The 18,997-nt window shown below is 48.7% G+C and overlaps 7 protein-coding genes across 7 annotated transcripts; 2 read left to right on the top strand and 5 right to left on the bottom strand.

Moving 5' to 3' along the window:
- Positions 1 to 1,496: 1,496 nt before the first annotated feature.
- MGYG_08280 (hypothetical protein) lies at positions 1,497 to 2,288 on the top strand (the record flags this gene model as incomplete). The annotated part of the gene is made up of 4 exons (XM_003169328.1): positions 1,497 to 1,533; positions 1,588 to 1,643; positions 2,124 to 2,156; positions 2,214 to 2,288. 4 exons carry the CDS (start codon positions 1,497 to 1,499, stop codon positions 2,286 to 2,288), a joined length of 201 nt encoding a protein of 66 aa, XP_003169376.1.
- A 651-nt stretch (positions 2,289 to 2,939) lies between these two features.
- Positions 2,940 to 4,094, bottom strand: MGYG_08279 (YIP4; the record flags this gene model as incomplete). The annotated part of the gene is made up of 4 exons (XM_003169327.1): positions 2,940 to 3,189; positions 3,300 to 3,449; positions 3,515 to 3,941; positions 4,001 to 4,094. The coding sequence occupies 4 exons, from the start codon at positions 4,092 to 4,094 to the stop codon at positions 2,940 to 2,942; spliced, it is 921 nt and encodes a 306-aa protein (XP_003169375.1).
- A 965-nt stretch (positions 4,095 to 5,059) lies between these two features.
- On the bottom strand, positions 5,060 to 7,372 carry MGYG_08278 (TRIAD3 protein; the record flags this gene model as incomplete). The annotated part of the gene is made up of 1 exon (XM_003169326.1): positions 5,060 to 7,372. One exon carries the CDS (start codon positions 7,370 to 7,372, stop codon positions 5,060 to 5,062), a length of 2,313 nt encoding a protein of 770 aa, XP_003169374.1.
- A 562-nt stretch (positions 7,373 to 7,934) lies between these two features.
- On the bottom strand, positions 7,935 to 11,047 carry MGYG_08277 (peroxisomal hydratase-dehydrogenase-epimerase; the record flags this gene model as incomplete). Its single annotated transcript, XM_003169325.1, has 7 exons — positions 7,935 to 9,278; positions 9,336 to 9,744; positions 9,802 to 10,186; positions 10,248 to 10,337; positions 10,396 to 10,504; positions 10,572 to 10,799; positions 10,895 to 11,047. The coding sequence occupies 7 exons, from the start codon at positions 11,045 to 11,047 to the stop codon at positions 7,935 to 7,937; spliced, it is 2,718 nt and encodes a 905-aa protein (XP_003169373.1).
- Positions 11,048 to 11,859: 812 nt separating this feature from the next.
- MGYG_08276 (hypothetical protein) lies at positions 11,860 to 13,103 on the top strand (the record flags this gene model as incomplete). The annotated part of the gene is made up of 4 exons (XM_003169324.1): positions 11,860 to 12,015; positions 12,131 to 12,642; positions 12,776 to 12,891; positions 12,955 to 13,103. 4 exons carry the CDS (start codon positions 11,860 to 11,862, stop codon positions 13,101 to 13,103), a joined length of 933 nt encoding a protein of 310 aa, XP_003169372.1.
- A 335-nt stretch (positions 13,104 to 13,438) lies between these two features.
- On the bottom strand, positions 13,439 to 15,439 carry MGYG_08275 (hypothetical protein; the record flags this gene model as incomplete). The annotated part of the gene is made up of 1 exon (XM_003169323.1): positions 13,439 to 15,439. The coding sequence occupies one exon, from the start codon at positions 15,437 to 15,439 to the stop codon at positions 13,439 to 13,441; it is 2,001 nt and encodes a 666-aa protein (XP_003169371.1).
- A 1,112-nt stretch (positions 15,440 to 16,551) lies between these two features.
- Positions 16,552 to 18,848, bottom strand: MGYG_08274 (cutinase transcription factor 1 alpha; the record flags this gene model as incomplete). The annotated part of the gene is made up of 6 exons (XM_003169322.1): positions 16,552 to 16,606; positions 16,672 to 17,688; positions 17,751 to 17,930; positions 17,996 to 18,424; positions 18,480 to 18,552; positions 18,608 to 18,848. 6 exons carry the CDS (start codon positions 18,846 to 18,848, stop codon positions 16,552 to 16,554), a joined length of 1,995 nt encoding a protein of 664 aa, XP_003169370.1.
- Between the last annotated feature and the right edge of the window lie 149 nt (positions 18,849 to 18,997).

The raw sequence follows: 18,997 nt of genomic DNA, 5'->3' as shown, positions 1-18,997 counted from the left end.
ATTTAAAACATTCCACGGGACTGCGGATCCTATTATTAGACAAGACCATACTGATACCAAGTAGCAGGGAAGTCAGAGGCTAATGTGCATCCGCGGAGCTATGGTGATCCCACGGACAGCCACGTTTTCCGCCCCATTACCCAGATCTGTATACGGAATAGAAACGAGTCAGAAACATTTTGGCTGCCTGTCTCAAGCAAAAGGAATATTTGACCGAACGGGATCCAAGCAGAAGGGTGGAGCTTCATGCATGGTACACAGTAGAGAAGAGTTGTTGTCCTAAAGCAAGCTACTTTCTCAATCACTAGGGCGGCAAATCTTATCGTAGTCCAGCGTATTGCTGAGAAAAGAGACCTGGTGGAACCAGAATTATTTCACAAAGTAAAGCTGAAGAGACAATGGAGAAGCCTGACGGATGCATTGGGGTTTGCCCCCAAAAAAAAAAAAAAAAAAGAAAAGGAAGCCCTCAAACCTGGGCCCGCATAAGTGTCCATGGGAGGAAGATGCCTCTCAAATGACTCTTATGCTCCAGGTAAGCAGCCATGGTGGCCAAGCTCCCGTACTCTGCAGACTTCTGCGATCATAACACTTCCTTTGGTGTGATCCAAGGGGGGGTATGCCATGGCACAATACGAGCGGACATTATCACTCCTTGGTATGTACGGAGTAGTCAACGCCGTGTTTCTGTTTTGACATCCCCGAGATGTCAACCATCATGCTGCAGCCAGAAAGGCTGAAATGCAGGTTGTGCCAATAAACATGGGCTAGGCATCCTTGTTTTCCGTCTGCCTGGCTCTCAGCCGCCAATCGTAGCTCTTTAGTGTGGATGAAAATCGAGACCTTGTAACGGAGGTTAAAGCTGCCGCCGTCTTGTTTCCGGACGCTCTCCCAGTGGGCCCGGACTCTCCCTGTTGCTTGCCATGCATCATACGCATGAGGATCTCGGTTTAAGCGACGTTTCCCCTTGGCTCGATAACTGTCCGGCTTGGTCCTTTTGCTGCAGAAACCGTGAAGAAACAAGTTGAGGTCAAAGTCGCCGACAAGCCGATAAGATTATGTAATCGGCTCCTTTTCCTCAAAACTAACAAAACATCAACAACAACATCAACAACCAACGACAGCAAATAACACCTAACGATGGGCAACATCCAGCCTCGTCGTGGCCATGTATACGCCCACGGACTTGAGTGCCTGGCTACTGCTGGTTGGAAGTAGCATCTTTTTGCGTGGGACTCCCTGTCTCAGGTGAAAACCTTTTCTGCGCCTTCAAGCTTTGTGGTTGCTCTGTACTGACCCCCTATAGGCCAACGCACTCCTGGCCAGCAAAGTCGGCCTGCAGAGCGATGAGCGAAGCAAAACATCGTGGCGTTAGTTACTTTAGCTGTTATATTAAATGACTGCTAATATCTTCGGAGTAATATGGCATCTTCGCGGCTTGATCGAGCATTGCATTTCACTCTTAAGAAGATGTTGGTTGAAGCTGCAGTCTATACCACATGGCGCAGTCCTTCAGCCTCTTCCTACTGCATATATGTATGTTGAATGTTGGTATACGCAGCATCTAACATTACAGAAATTCGCTGGCAGTTGAGCTGCATCCGAAGCCATCTCTGTCCTACCGCAGGATCGTTGCCGCAGATCCCGTACGCCACTAACTATGCAAATTACGGACCAATCGAGACAATCTGGCTGTACTCTTAAATAACGAGCGTGTTTCAACAGCCTTCACATCCGAATTCGCCGGATTGCTCGCATGCCCTTGTTTATGTTTTAACCCTTCCAGTTCCACACTACGTTTTGTGCTATGATCCCCCAGGAATTAGTCCCCTATCAAGTTGTCGGAATACCCTTGTTTCCTAGCTTAGCGGGTACCGCCATAAATATAGCTCTCTCACTAGTTACAGCTCTCTCTGCGGCTTTATCGTTGTAGCTGCCTTCATATACGAAATACCAGAAGCAGATATTCAGAGTAACTTTTTGGCCAGACAACACAGCAGTACGGAGTACTCAGCAAAGTAAGGTAACTAGCGTGGAACAGGGGTACCTGGGCTATTCTTTCGTTCTTTTTTTTCTTGTCTGTAAGAGCATCCGAGCATTTTAGCGCATCTAAACAATATTCCCAGACAGTTGCATCGTGGAGCAACTTGGATGCAACTGTACGTAGTACCTTCACTGCAGCTTGACATAAATAGCTACTCAACCTTTTCGTCTAGTTTGCTACCCGAGAGACATCCCTGAGCTACGTGGTTACCCAGTCCGTGCGGAATACTGGAGGATTAATAGATTGATAAATACTCCATAGATGAGCCGGGCTCCCGTAAATTCCCGTAAGCTGTTGACTCCGACTGTTCAGCCTGCTCCTGACGGGAGTGGCGAAGAGAGTCGACCTCGATTGCTGCCCCGTACAACTAAGCATTCCGGTGAAACTATGCAGATAATATATGCTGTCACACCTTTCCCACTTCATTGCACAAAAAATATGACGTAAAGTGAAGAATGGAGAAGGACATGTGCATATTGGCTACGGCTTGTGACGCTGGCTTCTTGAAGATTAAATCAGTTCAAGCTAGAGGAAATAACCAAATCTAATGCCCGGCTAGCCCGTCTAACTAGGGTCGGAATGTAAAATGTAGCTGAAGGATATGCCCCATAGCGCTAGCGATTGCTTAACCACAAAGAACCGTGTGCTCCGTAGATAATAATGTATTCATTACGTAGCAGAAAGAGGACAAGGTATATGACGTATAGTACAGCTCAGTCGAAATGTGGAGAACAAAGATGGAAATTAAACGAGAACAAAGGGCGAAAGCAGTCCCGGTCATTATATCTGTGGCAGTTTCGAGGCAAGCTGAGATCCTGATCTCTTCGAGAACGCCTCCTCAACCAAGTGTCACAGCATACACGGTGTATACAAAATCTTACCTGCTTTGATACCCTCATTAACTGATAAAGCATAAGCAGCCGATTCCCATGTAAAATACTAATAGCGGGTAGACGGCAAGGACCACCCGGTTCTTGACTACCCCCGAGCCACCCAAAATGCTTACTCCCGCTGCGAGGGACCAGGCCACTAGAACGAGGTAAACGGGAATGCGGGCTATAGTAGGAATATTAAGAGCGCTCAGTAGCGCAGCAATAACCAGCGGGAAGAGCGTATAGCCGATGAGACACACGGATTGAAAGAATGAACTAAAAGCTCGGTGTTAGTCGGGCGTGTCGGCGTTAATCGGATAGTAGACAGTAGACAGTGCAGCTCAGCATGATGCAAGTGGAAGGAGGAAAAATGAAACGAAACTTACATGTTCCCGCCGAGCAGCTTGATCTGCAGAGTGACAACGGCTTCACCAATCCACACGATGCAAAACACCCCCGAAAAGACAAGACTTGACTGCTCACCCTTGCCCATTGAAAGGAACATACTTAGCAAAAGGCAGAAAATCAATGGCCCCCTAACGGAACACCGCACGTCAGTTGAAGGTAACATGGAAGCCATATCAAGTCCAAGGAGACATACCAAAGATCCCAGTTTCTAAGTCCTTCACTCATTCCCCCCTGTAAAACAACATCTGCATCCGGTAATCTGCCCACGAGTCCGCGGAGGGCCCCTAGGCTCTCACTGCCAAAGCCTGTTGCCTCACCTCGTTCCGCGGATCCTCCACTACCCCCTCCTCCACGCATCATCATGCCACCTAGTAAATATTGTGGCCAAAGGACTTGTCTCATCTTCTCCCATACTGCTAGGAGATCTCTCGAGAGAGTATCCCAGACAGACTCGTCAATTGTATTCTGTGGTGCGCGGCGGTCCTCTCCGGGTATGGATGATGTGAGGTATGAGCTGGATACGGGGTTTCGCGAGGCTCCTCCGGAAGCTGAAGACGAAATGTTTCCAGTTAATGGCGTACGGTCAGTCGTCGAACCGAGCGGGTCATCAGCTTCAATAGCTATAAGATAGCTGTTAGAACTAATATATATCAAGAGTTGACTTTGGATAAGCATTTACCATCATCAACCAATTCATGGTCCAAGACTGAGTCCTCGTCATGCTCTATGATAAACGGACTATCTGTCCTAGGTCCTCCGCTGCCGCTGGCCATCTTTGTTAAGGCAAGGTGGTTAAAATCGGTATACAAAACAATTGGCTAGCAATCTTATATCGTAGGCGTCGATGGTAGGTTGGATATGTTTCGGAGAACAGGTAAGCTGTTGACGTGGCTCTTAGGCAGCTTCGTTTTGCGATCTTTCTCAGCAAGCGGTCTCAGGGGCCGTTAGAAACCTACCGCCTATCTATCCAAGCTCCCCACTCAAGGGACCTGGTCAACAAAGTGTAGAATCAATAAGCAGTAAGTTACTGTTGCCTGCGCTTGAGCTGCGGCCAGCTTTGTTCTTCCAGCTCGCGACTTGGTCGTGAGGTCGAAATAAACGGTCACGTGATAGTTGTTCCGAAACCTAGATGGAAGTTGATATCACTGATATTGATTTGATATTGATTTGATACCCAGTTGAGATCCATCAGTACAAGGAGTATTTAGTGATGAGGCACGTTCTAAAATAAAGGATTTATCCTAAGCACTAACAAGTTGATCAATTTGAAATATTAAACAGAATATAATAACCACACCTAAGAAGGAAAGGGGAAAACAGCAAAGTAATCAGTTAGCAAAAAACAATGAGAAGCTCGATATCCAATCTCGAATGCCTCTCGCCTTCAGCTGGCAGTAATAATAGCAGAGTTAAAGCCAGCTATAAAACAATGATGATCAAAAACATGACACTCTCAGAAGAGGCAAAGAGTCACGCCATGCAAATCCCAATTACCTCTTATCCTTCCCGGTCACTCCCCGCCTTCCTCCATTATTAGCACCTTTAACCTGCCATGTCGCCCATGGAAACCCGATATGTGTCAAATGCATCAAGTGCCGCTAGAGCCCCAAACACCAGATATATCCTCCTGATGCGAGCGCGAGTCTGGCGAAACAAACAAACAAAGAAAACGAAAAGAAATTCGTATACGGTCCGTATCGTAATAAGATAAAGTGTAGAAAAGTTGCAAGACATGCTGTCACATGGCGTCTACAACAATAAGGGTATCGACGGCATTATCAATAAGAAGCTGAAGTTCAATCTTCCACCGCTGATTTTGCCAGAGATCCCTGGTCCAAAACTTCCATCCGAATTTCTTAGACCCGTTAGTGACATCAAACTGTAAATCCCAGTCATAGACACGGGCCATTCCATTAGGATTGACTCCTGGAGAATTCCCCTTGGCACTAGTTCCTGCAGCACCTGTCACAGGAGTATCTTCGAGACTATCTTCCATCCCTTGCCGAATCCTCCACTCCTGTTGAGCCTTTTCCCCCGCACGCTGGGCCACCGCTTCCTCGTCTTCTGTTTGGTAGAGGTCACATTTATTGCACTCTGTGCAGCTGGCGCCCGGAAGTATTCGGAAGTGCTCACAAAAATGTTTGTAGCCTTCTGCCTCCTCACCAACCTCATCGTTGTCTGACTCCGCATCTGCTGTACCATCCATGAGTCGAATGCCACCGCCATTTGGCCGCTGTCGACTTTTTGGTCCAAGTGCCTTGCGGCATATGTAACACATGGAATAGCCGCACACGCAAGTCAATTTGTTGCATCCGGAAGATTTGACGAAGGACAGTCCGCAGCATGGACAAGTACGTTTGATAGCCGCCGTGCGAGCTGCTTCCACCGTTGTTCTCAGGGACTGGAGTAACGGTTCATGACATGTATGGGGATCATTCCATACCTTATGGCAACGCATACAGCTCGCTCTGGAGCATAATGGGTTTCCACATTTGAAGCGTGGTGACCGTCTCCTCAGGCACACGTTCTGCAAAGATCTGCGGAATGTGGTCCTTAAGGTAGAGGGTGAAATGCAGAGAAGAAGGAGTAGAGGGAGCAGAAAAAACTGAACAATGTCAAGAAGCAGGATGAACACTAATACACTCGTAGCGAGGCTGGCTTTACGGAATTGCCAAGTAATCCCCTTGACCGATGGGTGGAAAACGGGATCTACCTCTGCATATGAGCAGAATGGACAGTGTATCAGTTTCAAGCTCGATTTGGCGAGAGATTCAGAGGCAAGCCGAGCCTCAAATTTCCGGTATATTTCCATTCCAGATCTCTCTTGTAAGATTGCTCTCTTAACAAGCTCGGCATCCAGCGCTCCTTGGCATGTCCCGTTCGCAAACGGGGCTATACACAATAGAGTCGATTTTCCAGGATTGATAGACTTATCCCATCCTTGGCCAAAGAGTGCTTCTTGAAGGGTGCGTTGTATGCAACTGAAGCAAATAATATGGCTGGACTCAGAGCATGTTGATATCTGTTCAAAAGTAACATCGGAGAGACAACAATCACATTCGTAAAGCGCATCAACTGCCTTTGCTTCAAGTTCGTTCAGGTCCTTGGCTTTCTTAGAGTCTTGCTCTATCTGTGTCTCCCGGTTTCGATTCAACAGAGGAAGTATATACGTATTGTAAATCTCTTCGTCCAGCTCCGCGCACCCAGTCCCTTTCAGGACGGGTTCGGGTTCGTCAGTAGAACGTCTCTGCCAAACCAGATACGGTGGTGGATCATCTTTATGTGGTGCCTTCTTCTTCTTGAAGGAAAACATATTCCCCAGTGCAACGCGCCATGATTTCCGAGATAGATCCAAAAGCGTTGGCCGCGCGCGAGTATATGAGAAGTTTCCTTCTGCAAGGACGGCATTGATTGCACTTCTACTCAGGGATCGAAATTCTGCAGCCAGAGCGGCCCTGACAGCGTCTTTATATTGACCACTCCGGAACAGCTCCTCCCTGGGAACCAGCTTGTCTCTGGCTTCAGGGTCATTCCCAGTGGCAGGAGAGATATCAGCCCCCTCAGGAGCAGCGGAAACGTTCCACCGTCCCTTGACCCATTCTGATCGGTATCTCAGCAGCTGCTCAACACTAACTTCCAGCCTGCTCTTGCCATCGAACCTGGTCAGCAATTCTCTGAAAACTTCCGGCTGTACGTCAGGGAATAGCCTAGCCAGCACATTCAGGGCATCATTAAGTTCTCGTAGCTCTCGATGCTTCTCATCTTCTATATCAGTCGAAGTAGTCAATATCTCAGTCGCTGGTGCGGTGGTGGCTGTGGTGGTGGTGCAGTTGGGCCGTGGGCTTGCAGCAAACGGGTTGCTGCGTAGCGCTTCTGCGAGAGTAGATGAGGCAGTAGGGGATAGCTGGACAGACGTGGAAGTGCCCGAGGTAGCTGCCCTTATAGATTTCGAGGACGAGGATGCGGTCGTAGAGGAGGCTGAGGATGATAGCGATGCTGGTGTTCGTTTACTGTTGCGAGTTGTCTTGTTGCTCAGTAGAGAGAGGACCATGATAGGCGATCTTCTGCCTCATTCCCTGGATAGAGCATCGAGAATGAGAATATGAAAGAGGCGACAGGCGAGAGGGCAGCTCAACATGAAGATAAGACCGGAGGGGCGAGAGGCAGGCCTTTAATACTAGTCCCTCAGGGGAAGTTCAACGTGGTGTTGTCTTGAACGTACTTTTTTCGTTAAGAACCCTGGTCGTCTCTTGGGTCAATAATGACGCAGTGCTTGTCTTGCCATCAGCCGCCAGGGCGAGCCGCATACCGAAACCACGACAACCCCCTATCACAGGTATTACACTAAAAGGACGGCGAGCAGGTTTGAATAAATTATATCTCCTAGATTTCGAAAAGCACGGCATAAGATAAAATACACCTAGTCACTGATTCTCGTCGTGACTTAGTTATCAAATCATAGATAACTATTGCAACTAACTAATAAAAAAGGAGCTTCATGAAACAGCGATCATAAACAACCGGATAGATAACCTTTCCACCAAGATGAGACGGAGAAAAAGAGTAAAAAGGGACAGATACGTTATTCATACTGAGTTCCCTTTAGCAGATATTTACAACTTGCCCTTTCCGTTGGAGACAAGCTCAACACCAGCACCGGCGATAGCGGGCTTGCCAGTCTCGACAACGGTGGTCTGGAAGACCACGACGTTACCTTCTTTCCACATCTCTGTTCTGAGGGTCTGGCCTGGAAGGACAACACCTGCAAAGCGAACCTTGAGGTTCTTGAAGGCGCCAAACTTCTCATAGATATGCTTGCCAGAGATACCTAGGGAGCAGAGGCCGTGGAGGATAGGAGTCTTAAAACCGCCCATCTTGCTGAAGTCAGGGTCAATGTGAAGAGGGTTGCGGTCACCGTTGAGGCGGTAGAGGGCGGCCTGGTCTTCCCCGGTCTTCTCTTCGGCAACGGCGTCGGCCTTGCGCTGTGGTGGCTTGTAGGCAGCAGTGGCAGCAGCTGGGCGGGAGGCAGCAGACTTGTTTGAGCCGCCGAACCCACCGCTCCCACGGATGAACATGGTAGACTCGTTGTAGAAGAGATCCTCGCCAGTTTTTGCGTTCTTGGTGGTGTAACCCATGACAACAATAGCGGCGTTACCTTTGTCAATGACATCGATGAGCTTAGGGTAGGTGATGGTTTTTGCCTCAGTTGGAATTGGGTACTTCCTAATCTCAAGGTACTGTTCACCATGAAGGAGCATCATAGGCGAGAAGTTGGCAACAATGTCACCCAGGTTCCAGGGGACAGCAGTGTTGAACCATGGAATAACACCATAGGTAGGCAGAGCCTGGAACTCGTCGTGGTTCTCATACACAAATGGCAGCTGAGTCCTCTTTGCTCCCAAACTGAGACTGTAGAGGATGACATCTTTATCAGCGTAGTCAAAGGAGGTTCCCTCTGCCTTCATTTCCTTGGCCTTGGAAATGTTGTCCAAAATGCTCTGGTCACCACCCTTGGGGGCCTCCTCCTTCTTAGCTTCACCGACCTTGTTGTTAATGTTGGCCATGATGCTCTCAGTACCGGCAAGAGTGTCGTCGGGGTGGTCAGCACGGCCATCATCGAAGTCGATAATCTTGGGCCAGGTTTTGGCAACCTCTTCGACGGTGAGGTCAACATCGACGGGGAAACCGTGACCTCCGGAACGCTGCCATCTGGTCTTACCAGTCCACCCACTGCCACACTCATAGAGACCCTTGGTGGCCGGCTCAGGGAGGAGCTCGGAGCAAAGAAGGATAACTAGAGGAGCAACTTGGTTGGGATTTAATGCCTGGACAAGCTCCTCAGGCATAATGGTTCTAGTCATGTCAGTACCAGCATTAGGGGCAATAGTGTTAACACGAATGTTGTACTTGGCACCCTCAAGAGCTAGGGTGCGGGAGAAACCGAGAATTCCGAGTTTCTGTGAGACCATCAGCATTTATTCCGGGCTCAGGGAAGATGATTTGGTACCACTTACAGCAGATGCATAGTTGGCTTGGCCAAAGTTTCCATATATACCACTGGTAGAAGTGGTGTTGACAACACGACCAAACTTTTGTTTCAAAAAGTAAGGCCAGGCGGCCTTGGTGACACTGTAGGTACCTCGGAGGTGGACATTCACGACAGAAGTCCAGAGCTTGTCATCCATGTTGGTGAACGCTTTGTCGCGCAAGTTACCAGCATTGTTAATAACAATATCAATGCGGCCAAAGTTGTCAATTGCAGTCTTGACAATGGCAGGTCCATCCTCACAAGAGGCCTTGGATCCGACGGCTTTTCCTCCAGCCTTCTTGATTTCCTGAACAACTGGCTCAGGGTCCATAAGGTCGTTGACAACAACGGAGGCACCATACTTAGCAAACATGAGTGCATAGGATCGGCCAAGGCTAGAATGCTAGTTAGAATCAATTCGTTTTGATGATTGGCAATGGGCTATGGCTTACCCAGCTCCAGCTCCAGTAACTAAAGCGACCTTTCCGGTGAAGTCTGGCTGCTCTGCAGGGGGGTTAGCTGGTAGTTTCATTGACTCTTGGATCAATTCAACATAATCGGCAGGGCCGGTTGGGTAGGCTGGCTTGGAGAAATCATTGACATCCTCCCATCTCTTCAGGAGTGCGCCAGGGGTGAAGCTATCATCGGCCTTCATAAGAGCACCCTTGGAACGCTCCCATCGGATCTTAGCAACGTGACCAGCACCAGCTTCAAATATGCTACCAGTCTCGGTAGTAGAGGCGTGAACGAGGTATGCAACGATAGGAACGACGAACTCAGGCTTTAGGTTAGCCAAAAGCTCTGGGGGCATCACAGTCTCCGTCATGCGACTGGCAGCTATTCATTGTTAATAAAGCTCTTATTACCAGTATCGATTAGTTGGTTTTATCAGACTTACCGATTGGCGCAATGGCGTTGGAGTGAATGTTATATTTGAGCCCCTCCTTTGCCAGTGTCTCGGTAAGACCAACAAGGGCAAGTTTGGCGGCTAAACCTTGGTTAGTATCTTTGTTTCTGCAACACGGCCAGATGTTTAGAGAGCATACCGGAATAATTGGTCTGGCCAAAGCTGCCGAACAAACCGGCAGCCGAGGTAGTGTTAATAACTCGGCCAAACTTTTGTTTTCTAAAGTGAGGCCAGGCAGCTCTAGCACACTGTTCACAGGTGTTAGTGTCCGCCGAATAATCACCACATATCTGTAAAACTATTATAGGACCGTACCTTATATGCTCCAAAAAGGTGGACTTTGTCAATCAGATCCCAATCCTGGTCCTTCATGTTCTTAAAGCTAACATCGCGGAGAATTCCGGCGTTGTTGATCAGGATGTCGATGCGGCCAAAGGTCTTGATGGCGGTGTCTATGATCTTATCACCGAACTCGACGCTGTCGTAGTTTGCAACGGCCTTTCCACCAGCGGCTTTGATCTCTTCGACAACAACATCGGCAGCCTAGATAGGAAATAACCAAATGGTGTCAGAACCAAAGCTCTCCCGCCGCGGTAAACAAAGGCTTCAAGTATCAGAAGCAACTGGACTAGACATACCTTTGATGACTGGCCCTCTCCAGAATGTGATACACCGAGGTCATTGACAACGACACCGGCACCTTTGGAAGCAAAGTACAGGGCATATGCTTTTCCAAGTCCGCCGCCAGCGCCAGTAACGACGACGACCTGGTTATCGAAACGAAGGGACATGATGAATGATAAGGCCGGAGTAAGGGTGTAAGGAGGGAGGTATCAGGCCTGTCTTTAGAGTGATAATATACAGGGAGAAGAGGTGTCTGGAGATGGAACAGAAGAAGAACAAGAGAAGAGGAGAGTCGGACGAGGCGCGAAATAAAAGGAAGCCCGGTGTTGCTGCAATGACAAGCCCCGGCACGAGACTTGCTGGACCTCGGCTGCAGCGGTACAAGAAATGACATTAGCGCCCAGTGTTATTTACTTTTAGGTACCGCAGCTTGTGCATCATCGGCGTCACCTCAGCCAATAAGCAGGTAGTAAATTCCTGACTCAGCATAGAGGTCACCTGATACTGGCTTTGCATGTGAAATGGATGCTGAATAACGCGGAGAGACAGCGAGGTGTTGGTAGGAGAGGAGCTGGACTTAAGAGGAAGATGCTATATGTCAGTATAATTACTTCTGGTAGATAGGTTATCCCTTAGAAGGCTTACCTAGGCTGTCAAGCATATTATTAAGTACAGCTATGTAGACTTTAAACCAACTGACCAATTCCTTGGAAGATAACCTGTTTTCAGTTCGGCCCCTTTCTACTCTGTACTTAGAGATAGTTTTTATGCTAATCCAAAGAATAATTATGCAGAAGTATTCGGCCGGTACCTTCATCTTCGTCCCTGAAATGTCGGCAGCTCGATATATCACGTGACATTAACCTCGGCACTTTTGAACCTCGCCTTATCTGCGTTATCTCCATATTGCCTTTGTTTACCCCATGTTTTTTTATCAAATGGAAGTGTTTTGATAAGACCTTGGATAGCTAGCCAGAAGATGAACACAACTATCATCGACGATAAGTCAGAGCATTGCATTCCGTTCTTGCTTACGCTGCTGGAGGTACATAAGCGAAAACATGAAGACAACCCCAATTCGCCCCCGTTCTTCGTCGGCTTGAACGGTATCCAGGGCGCGGGGAAAACCGTCCTGGTCAGCTATCTTCTTCTAAATAGTTGATATTAACCTGCTCAAGCCCTCAATGGCTCCGTTATGACATAGGGTGGCTCAGGATACATGTTTCATTCTCCTAACATCCACCTACTAGGTCTCTACACTTCGGTCTATACTTTCTACGGCCCCGTATAACCTACCTACAATTACCTTCTCATTAGACGACATATACCTAACGCACGCCGACCAACAACATCTTGCAGCCGCCCATCTATCTAACCCCCTTTTACAACATCGTGGTCAGCCCTCCACTCATGATATACCTTTTGGAAGCAAGGTGTTTGACTCACTGCGACGAAATAAGCCTACAAAAATACCTTCGTATGATAAATCTGCCTTCAATGGCCAGGGAGACCGTACACCAGAGGATGCGTGGGAAGTAGTAAACGATACACAGAAGGGACAGCCGCTGATTAAGCTTGTGATATTTGAAGGGTGGTGCGTTGGATTTCGCCCAAGACCAGTCAAAGAGGTTAAAGCAGAGTGGGAAGATGCCGTGAAGAGACGGCAGAGGGACGATAGCTATAACGGACAGCTTGGTTATGTCAAGCTGGAAGATGTCTTGACCATTAATGACTCATTAAAGGAGTATGACGCATTTACTAGGTACGTGGTTATCGAAATAAGCGGTATATTGCGAAGCTAACATCACCTAGCCAACTTGATGCATTTATACACATGTAAGTAAACCCCTAGGGGCTTTAGTCCAGCTCTCACATACTGAATATCGAATCATTAGTGATGCCGAAGATACGCAGAATGTATACTATTGGCGACAACAGCAAGAGCAGACACTACTTGCAACTAAAGGAAAGGGAATGACACCAGACCAAGTCAGTCAATTTGTCAATGGATGTAGGGCATATTTAAATTCAGTAAGAATATATTATTTGTGTCAAACTAACGGGTCTTTCATAGATTATCCATCATATGAACTATACACCAACCAGCTCCGAAATGGCGTATTTAAACCTACGGAAGAAAATGGTGATGAGGACTGGAAAGGCAGACAGCTTCGGCTTATCGTTGACAAGCAGAGGAGAGTAAAAGAAGTCATTACGATATGATCATTTAGTTGGAATTATTTACACATGCTTCTATCGATATAGCCGAAACAAATAACCTCCAATTGTTTCAAGTTCAAGCCGTCTATACTACTCTTAGCTTAAATTATCACATAGGCCAGAATACACAGCAGACAATGCTAAAATCAAACGCCAAACGAAAAGCATGAAAAGGGCCTTATTACACAACTGGATACAGCTAGTACGTTGTGGCTGGTGATATCGAGGGAAGAAAACAATGCCTTTCACGTCTTACAAAGGAAAAGAAAATACTGGTACTGAAGAGTAGTTGTGGGCCTGGTGTCCAAATAAATGCCGATAATATAGTTGATATCCGTTCAATCTGTCTTCTTCTGACGATGATCAACATAGGATGATGCGTCATTATTAAATGCATTTCTACGCACTGCAGGAGTGTCAGAAAGGGAGTTAGACGTCGCTTTGGTTCCATTGGATCCGCCCATGAAATCTGGGGAGGGGGAAGGAGAAGCCCTTGCAGGCTCGGATGCATCGTTTAGCTCTATTAAATCACCGGATGTCCCCGCAAGGCCTAGATTGGCCAGTCGTTGGCTAAGAGGCTGTTGCTGGTGCTGTATCTCATTTATCCCTGCCTTTGCTCGAGTAGCAACCTTTCGAAACCAGCCTTCAATTGCTCCACCGACATTCTCTAGGCCCCCGGTAGACGAAGACGAAAACACAGCGGAATCAGCAGAGTCGAGAGATATACGATCCAGGTTTTGTAGCGAGGCAAACGTTGGCGCTGTATCATTGGGTGCAGGTTTGATCGTTAGTGTTGGCAGATGAGAGTTGACGAAAGTGGTAAATTTGTCGATTGGTGGACCGGGACATCTGGCGTTCTCTAGCGTTCCGACGCCTCCTGGGCCGGATAGAGTTATGCTGCGTTGTCGTTTGTGTTGTAGAGAAGTCGAATAGCGTGGAGGCCTGGTGCCAGCTATCGAACTATCACGACTTACATCCGATACCCTTGGGGAAGAGGTGGAGTCCCATTGTTTACGAGAAGGAGTGGAATGCAAGTCAGATAGATCGTGAGCGGAAGAGGATAGCCGGGGGTTATCCTTATAGGGACTTAAACGCAGTTGGGATTTCCTGCGGGCTCGAGGGAAGAATCCCAAAGATCGCCTTGGAAGTCGGCCAATCTCGACGGGCGATGAGAAACCATCTAGCTTTACCCAACTGTGGTGTGTCCATGGGGAGTCGCTAGTAGATTCGTTCTCTACCTTGTCACGATCTGATTGTGAGCCTCCATACCTAAAATCACAGGACGTAGAGGCATGTGTATCAGGTACAAGAGAGCTTGTATCATGGTCTGGATCGTCTTCTGTTGGGTCATCACCCTGTTTCCGCACTTCTTCTTCGGGTATTGGGAGCCCCTTGAGCGTGCACGACTCAACGGGCAGAACAATGGTCTTCCTGGACTGGATGCTATCGCTAGGCCAGAAGCCATTCGACTTTCTCAACACTGCCAGCGCGCAACCATAACGAATCGACACTCCGGTAAGCGTATCATTTGACTGGACGAGATGGATATACACCAATGCATCCCCTTCTTCCTGCGCCGGCGTTGAAGTTCCAGTCGACCTTTCAAACCCATCTCCCGAGTCTCTTCGTTTATAATTGCCCATGATATCAGGAAAACTGTCCCCATTGGTCTGCAACAGAGCTTCCCGCCTTTTGGCTTGAACGAGCTCCTGTCTCTCCCTCTGGGCATCTGGATTAGCCTCCCCGATAATTGAACGCGGCGGGCCCCAGGAGGTAGGTCCAGTTTGTCTATTCCTCGCCAGATTCCCTCCGACGGATCTCGACCTTGGTCCCAACGGCTTTCCCGGCTCTCCGTTAATCAAAGCACTTCCAGACCCGATGATATTCGATGCAAGGCCCTGCAGTGACGACCAAGGAGACTCCAGGAAGTCAGAGGCAAACCCATTCGATTTACCGCTGCCTCTTGTGTCTTCTCGTATCATACCACCGAAGCCAACCCCGCGACCTCTCAGGGTACTTTGGCTCTGGCTACCATGTAAGCTCGCTCCTCCGCCACCCGTCCGCGGAAGTCGCTTACTCGGTATTGGAGACACGCCTCTTGAAGAGTAAGGGGAAGATGTGGACGTTCCGCCATTCGTGTGCAGCGAACGAGTCGAGCGTTGTGGTGTATTACCCGGGAAATCGGCTATCTGTCCATCATCATCCGTGCCATCGTACGAAGGTATCACTCGCCGGGTACGTGATCGAACGGTGGAAGCAGCGGAGCCAGAACCATTTCCATGCGCCGAAATCGAGGTCCAGGAGTTCGAAGCATCGAGGAGATTGGTGTCGTTGCTCATTCCTGATCGCACTGCCCTAGCCGGTACACAGGACGGGCATATAGATTAAGATGCCGAGCCAGCTAATATGATAGGTGGCAGCTCTCACTCTCTCTGTGCGTCGCTTTGTATCCCTTGCAGTATGCTCCTTAATGGCTTTCGGGGGCTGTCTGTTTGTTGCAAGGCTGCCTGGGCATGGGGAGTAGAAAGAAGCCGTCCTAGTTCGGATGATGCGCGATCGATCGTCTTGCTAGCGAGTTGAAAACAGGAATCGTGGTAATGTATGTCCCCTACGACCCTCTGGCACCGTATAGAGCGTGATATACGTTGGTCTTCGACGCCGAGTTCGTCATTTAGTTGGCTGACGGCGGGAGGCTGCTGCTCATTGTCCAGCAAAGGCGTAGAGAGGGACGGGACACCTATCTAGATAGCAACTAGTCGACTAGTTAGCCAGGGGAGCAAGGCGAGACACCGCCGCTGCAAGGTAAGCAGCCCGCAGTAGGGGTCAATCGGCTTTAGAACAGGCAGACAAGATCCGCGGCGAGGGTCCAGCTATCTTCACAAGCTGTCCTCGGCTTGGTGTAGCTAAGTGTACGCTTGTTTGACGCTGGCTTTGACTTTGCTTGTTCGTCGTCGTCGTCGTCTTCGCCTTTCTTGCTGTCGTATTTTTGGCCACTAGAAGCCGGCGTTTGCGTCGCCGTCGTCACATGACTTGCTCTCAATCTACATGGGACAGGTACAGGGGCTTCGAAAGAGCAAAGATACGCGCAGATTCGATTATATTGATTACAAGTAAGAGAGCGCGAGATGGGTAATTACTCGGTATACAGCTAGTCAGCGAGTGGTAGAGCAAACATCCGATCAGTTAGCAGATAATTACAACCCCACAGATTTTAAGTAGTCAGGCTAGACGGTTAAACTAGCCGCTAGTTCAAACCTCTAACTACCGCCCAAAAAGTGCATGCAGCGCCCCAGAATAGATGATAATATTTGATTGGAGATAGAAGAAAAGACTCCTCATCTCCTCCCCGTTTAGACATGCTCCAAAGAGTGAAAGAGAGGTCCCTGGTATACAGCAGGGCAAGGAAAAGGAGAAAGAAAGGCCTATTCGTGATCCAGCAACGGGGGGTAATTTACAGATTCTCAACAGACAGATCGGGGAGGCCGTTGATGCCGAAGAATTGGAACCTAGAGAGTGTTAGTATGATGATGCGAAGCAACATATCACTAGGTAAAAGACAAGGATGACGTACCAGTCTTCGACGTTAAGGGTAGGTGGAATCGGCCCCTGCTGCCGAGAAGAGTTACTCCAATTGTCATCCTGACTAGATGCATCCATGGGAACATTCGGATCGAACGTCTGCATAGGCCATTGTCCTTGCATCGGCACTCCCTGCCCCATCTGGTGCTGTGGTGACATACGGCCTAAACCAGCCATGAGAGTCGGGCTATGCGCAGACCGTGGTGAAAGATGTGTTTGGCCCGGCATACCCATCGGCATGGCCGTGTTGTTTAAACTGGGCATTTGAAGTTGTGGGTCGACGTTTGTGGAGGACGGTGAGAAACCGGGGAAGGACATGTTGGTGCCATCTGGGAAGAGTTGGTCGGGCTGGAAGTTTTCCCATAGTGATTGGGAGATGCTGGGAGAGTTGCGAGTGACGAGGAATAGGTCTGGTGGAGATTGGGGGATCGATAGCGCTGGGTTGAAGGGGGAGGTTGGGCGGGTATTGCCTGTCCCTGTGCCGGGGGCTCCGTTGCCAGTCCCCATGAAGGTATCTGTTGGCATGCGTTGGTGCGGTTGTTGCTGCTGTGTATTTCCAGCCGCAGGGCCTGCCATGTTTCCTGGTAATTGGCTTGGGGTCATCGACGGCGTCGCGGCGGGAGTCTGTGGTCTCGACCGCTCATACGAGACCTGAGCTGCAGGAGGACCGTTGGGCATGCTTATGTCCATATCGTCGAATTTCCTCTTTGGTGGATCAGGCCGTTTCACAGTCTCTTGTGGTTGCTGTGACTGTGGCTGTTGCTGCTGTCGTCTCGTCTTCTGATGGCGTTTCCCAGCTGCTTTCTGCAGCCGCTCTTCGAGGGCTTTATTGCCCAGTATGGATTCGAAGAGAGTATGTACCATTCTGGCAACAAGCCATACTTTTGAAACATCTTTCAGTGCTGACATGCATATGTTGATCCTCTCCTGGCTCGTGGCGACTATGCTTGGGACAGAGGACCGCATTTGATATACATGCATAATCAATGCAGAGAACAAACTATAAACACTGTTCACGAAGATATATTAGCTGAAAGGGTTTATTGACCCATAAAAGAAGTGTGTACCCACATGAAAGCAGGGGCAAAGCGAATCTGCTGGTGTTTTTGTAGGCTCTCGGTAATTGACGTGATCATGGCTGCGGCTTGGAAGGCGATTGTGCGGGAAGGGTATGATATTCCATCATTTCCCGCGTTCTGGCCAGCAGTTGCAGGAGGCATGTGGGCTCGATGTAATAGACATAAAGTAGTACTAAACACATGTCAGCAAAACTTCAATCTTTTTTAAGAGCAGTAGGTAAGCAGGTAAAAGCGTACTAATAGTTTGAATGCAACAGGGCAGACCAGAAGTGATGCCGTGACCGCTCCCAGTAGACTTCCTTGGGGCAGTTTTGCAGCCAGTCAGCCAGCGCCATATCGCTGTGCGTTAAATCAATTGCGTTGGTGCGTCGTGACTTGGAAGCCACTGAATATTGCTGTGAGAGAACCAGGCCCATGATCTCGCACAACTTGACGTATTGGAGAAAGAATTGAACATGTGTGGAATCAGGTGGGTAGTCTGCCGGCCCATCTGCGTCATCTTCAATGAAGTCGTCCTCCGTGAGCATTTCCACGTCCGAGTCATCTGTGTTGATGTTTACTGGACGCCCCAGAGCTACTGCCACAGATCGATCTCGGGTGAAGAGTGTCCACCATACACGTTTCCATAGACGTTTGTCGGGCCGACTTAGCTGGGATGTTTCCACACTGGAAAATGTTAACATACTGGAAGTAAAATAAAAAGTAAACAAGAGCGAATCACCTTCTATGCATGCCGGATCCCTGAGCAATGATGATTGCAACTCTTGTCCAGAAAAAGACATTTTTCGTTACGTCTGATAACCATTAGCGTCCAATCAATAGAGCTTAGGTAAAGCAACAGATACGCACCCTCTGGACCCTCCCAGTACCAGCCCATTAATAACAAAGCCTGGACGATGGTAACTCTGTCATCTTCATAGTTGGCATCATATAGCGCTTTTGCACGTTTGTAAAAGGTCATGGCCGCCGGCGTGGTGGATCCATTCGCGTCCATGAGCTGTGGATTAGTGCACACCCTGGACCCAGCTAATAGAACAGCCTGCAAGAGTAGTAGTGAAGGCGGGTTCTTAGGGTCCCGGTACTGTCTCATAAACCTGCTTCGGTTGATAAGCGGTACGACGGGGGCGACCCATTTGAAGTAAGCGTCTACTAGCTCGTCGCACAAGGCACGAGGAGGGAGTAAGAAGGCACCACGTTGGTTGAGGATGTCTATCTCCGAAGCTGTCAAGGTTCAGTGAG

The sequence above is a fragment of the Nannizzia gypsea genome, genomic scaffold (genome assembly GCF_000150975.2).
Source record: "Nannizzia gypsea CBS 118893 supercont1.9 genomic scaffold, whole genome shotgun sequence".
NCBI classification, from domain to species: domain Eukaryota; kingdom Fungi; phylum Ascomycota; class Eurotiomycetes; order Onygenales; family Arthrodermataceae; genus Nannizzia; species Nannizzia gypsea.
The sequence above is the reverse complement of the archived record's forward strand: the minus strand, read 5'-3'. Positions and strand labels throughout refer to the sequence as shown.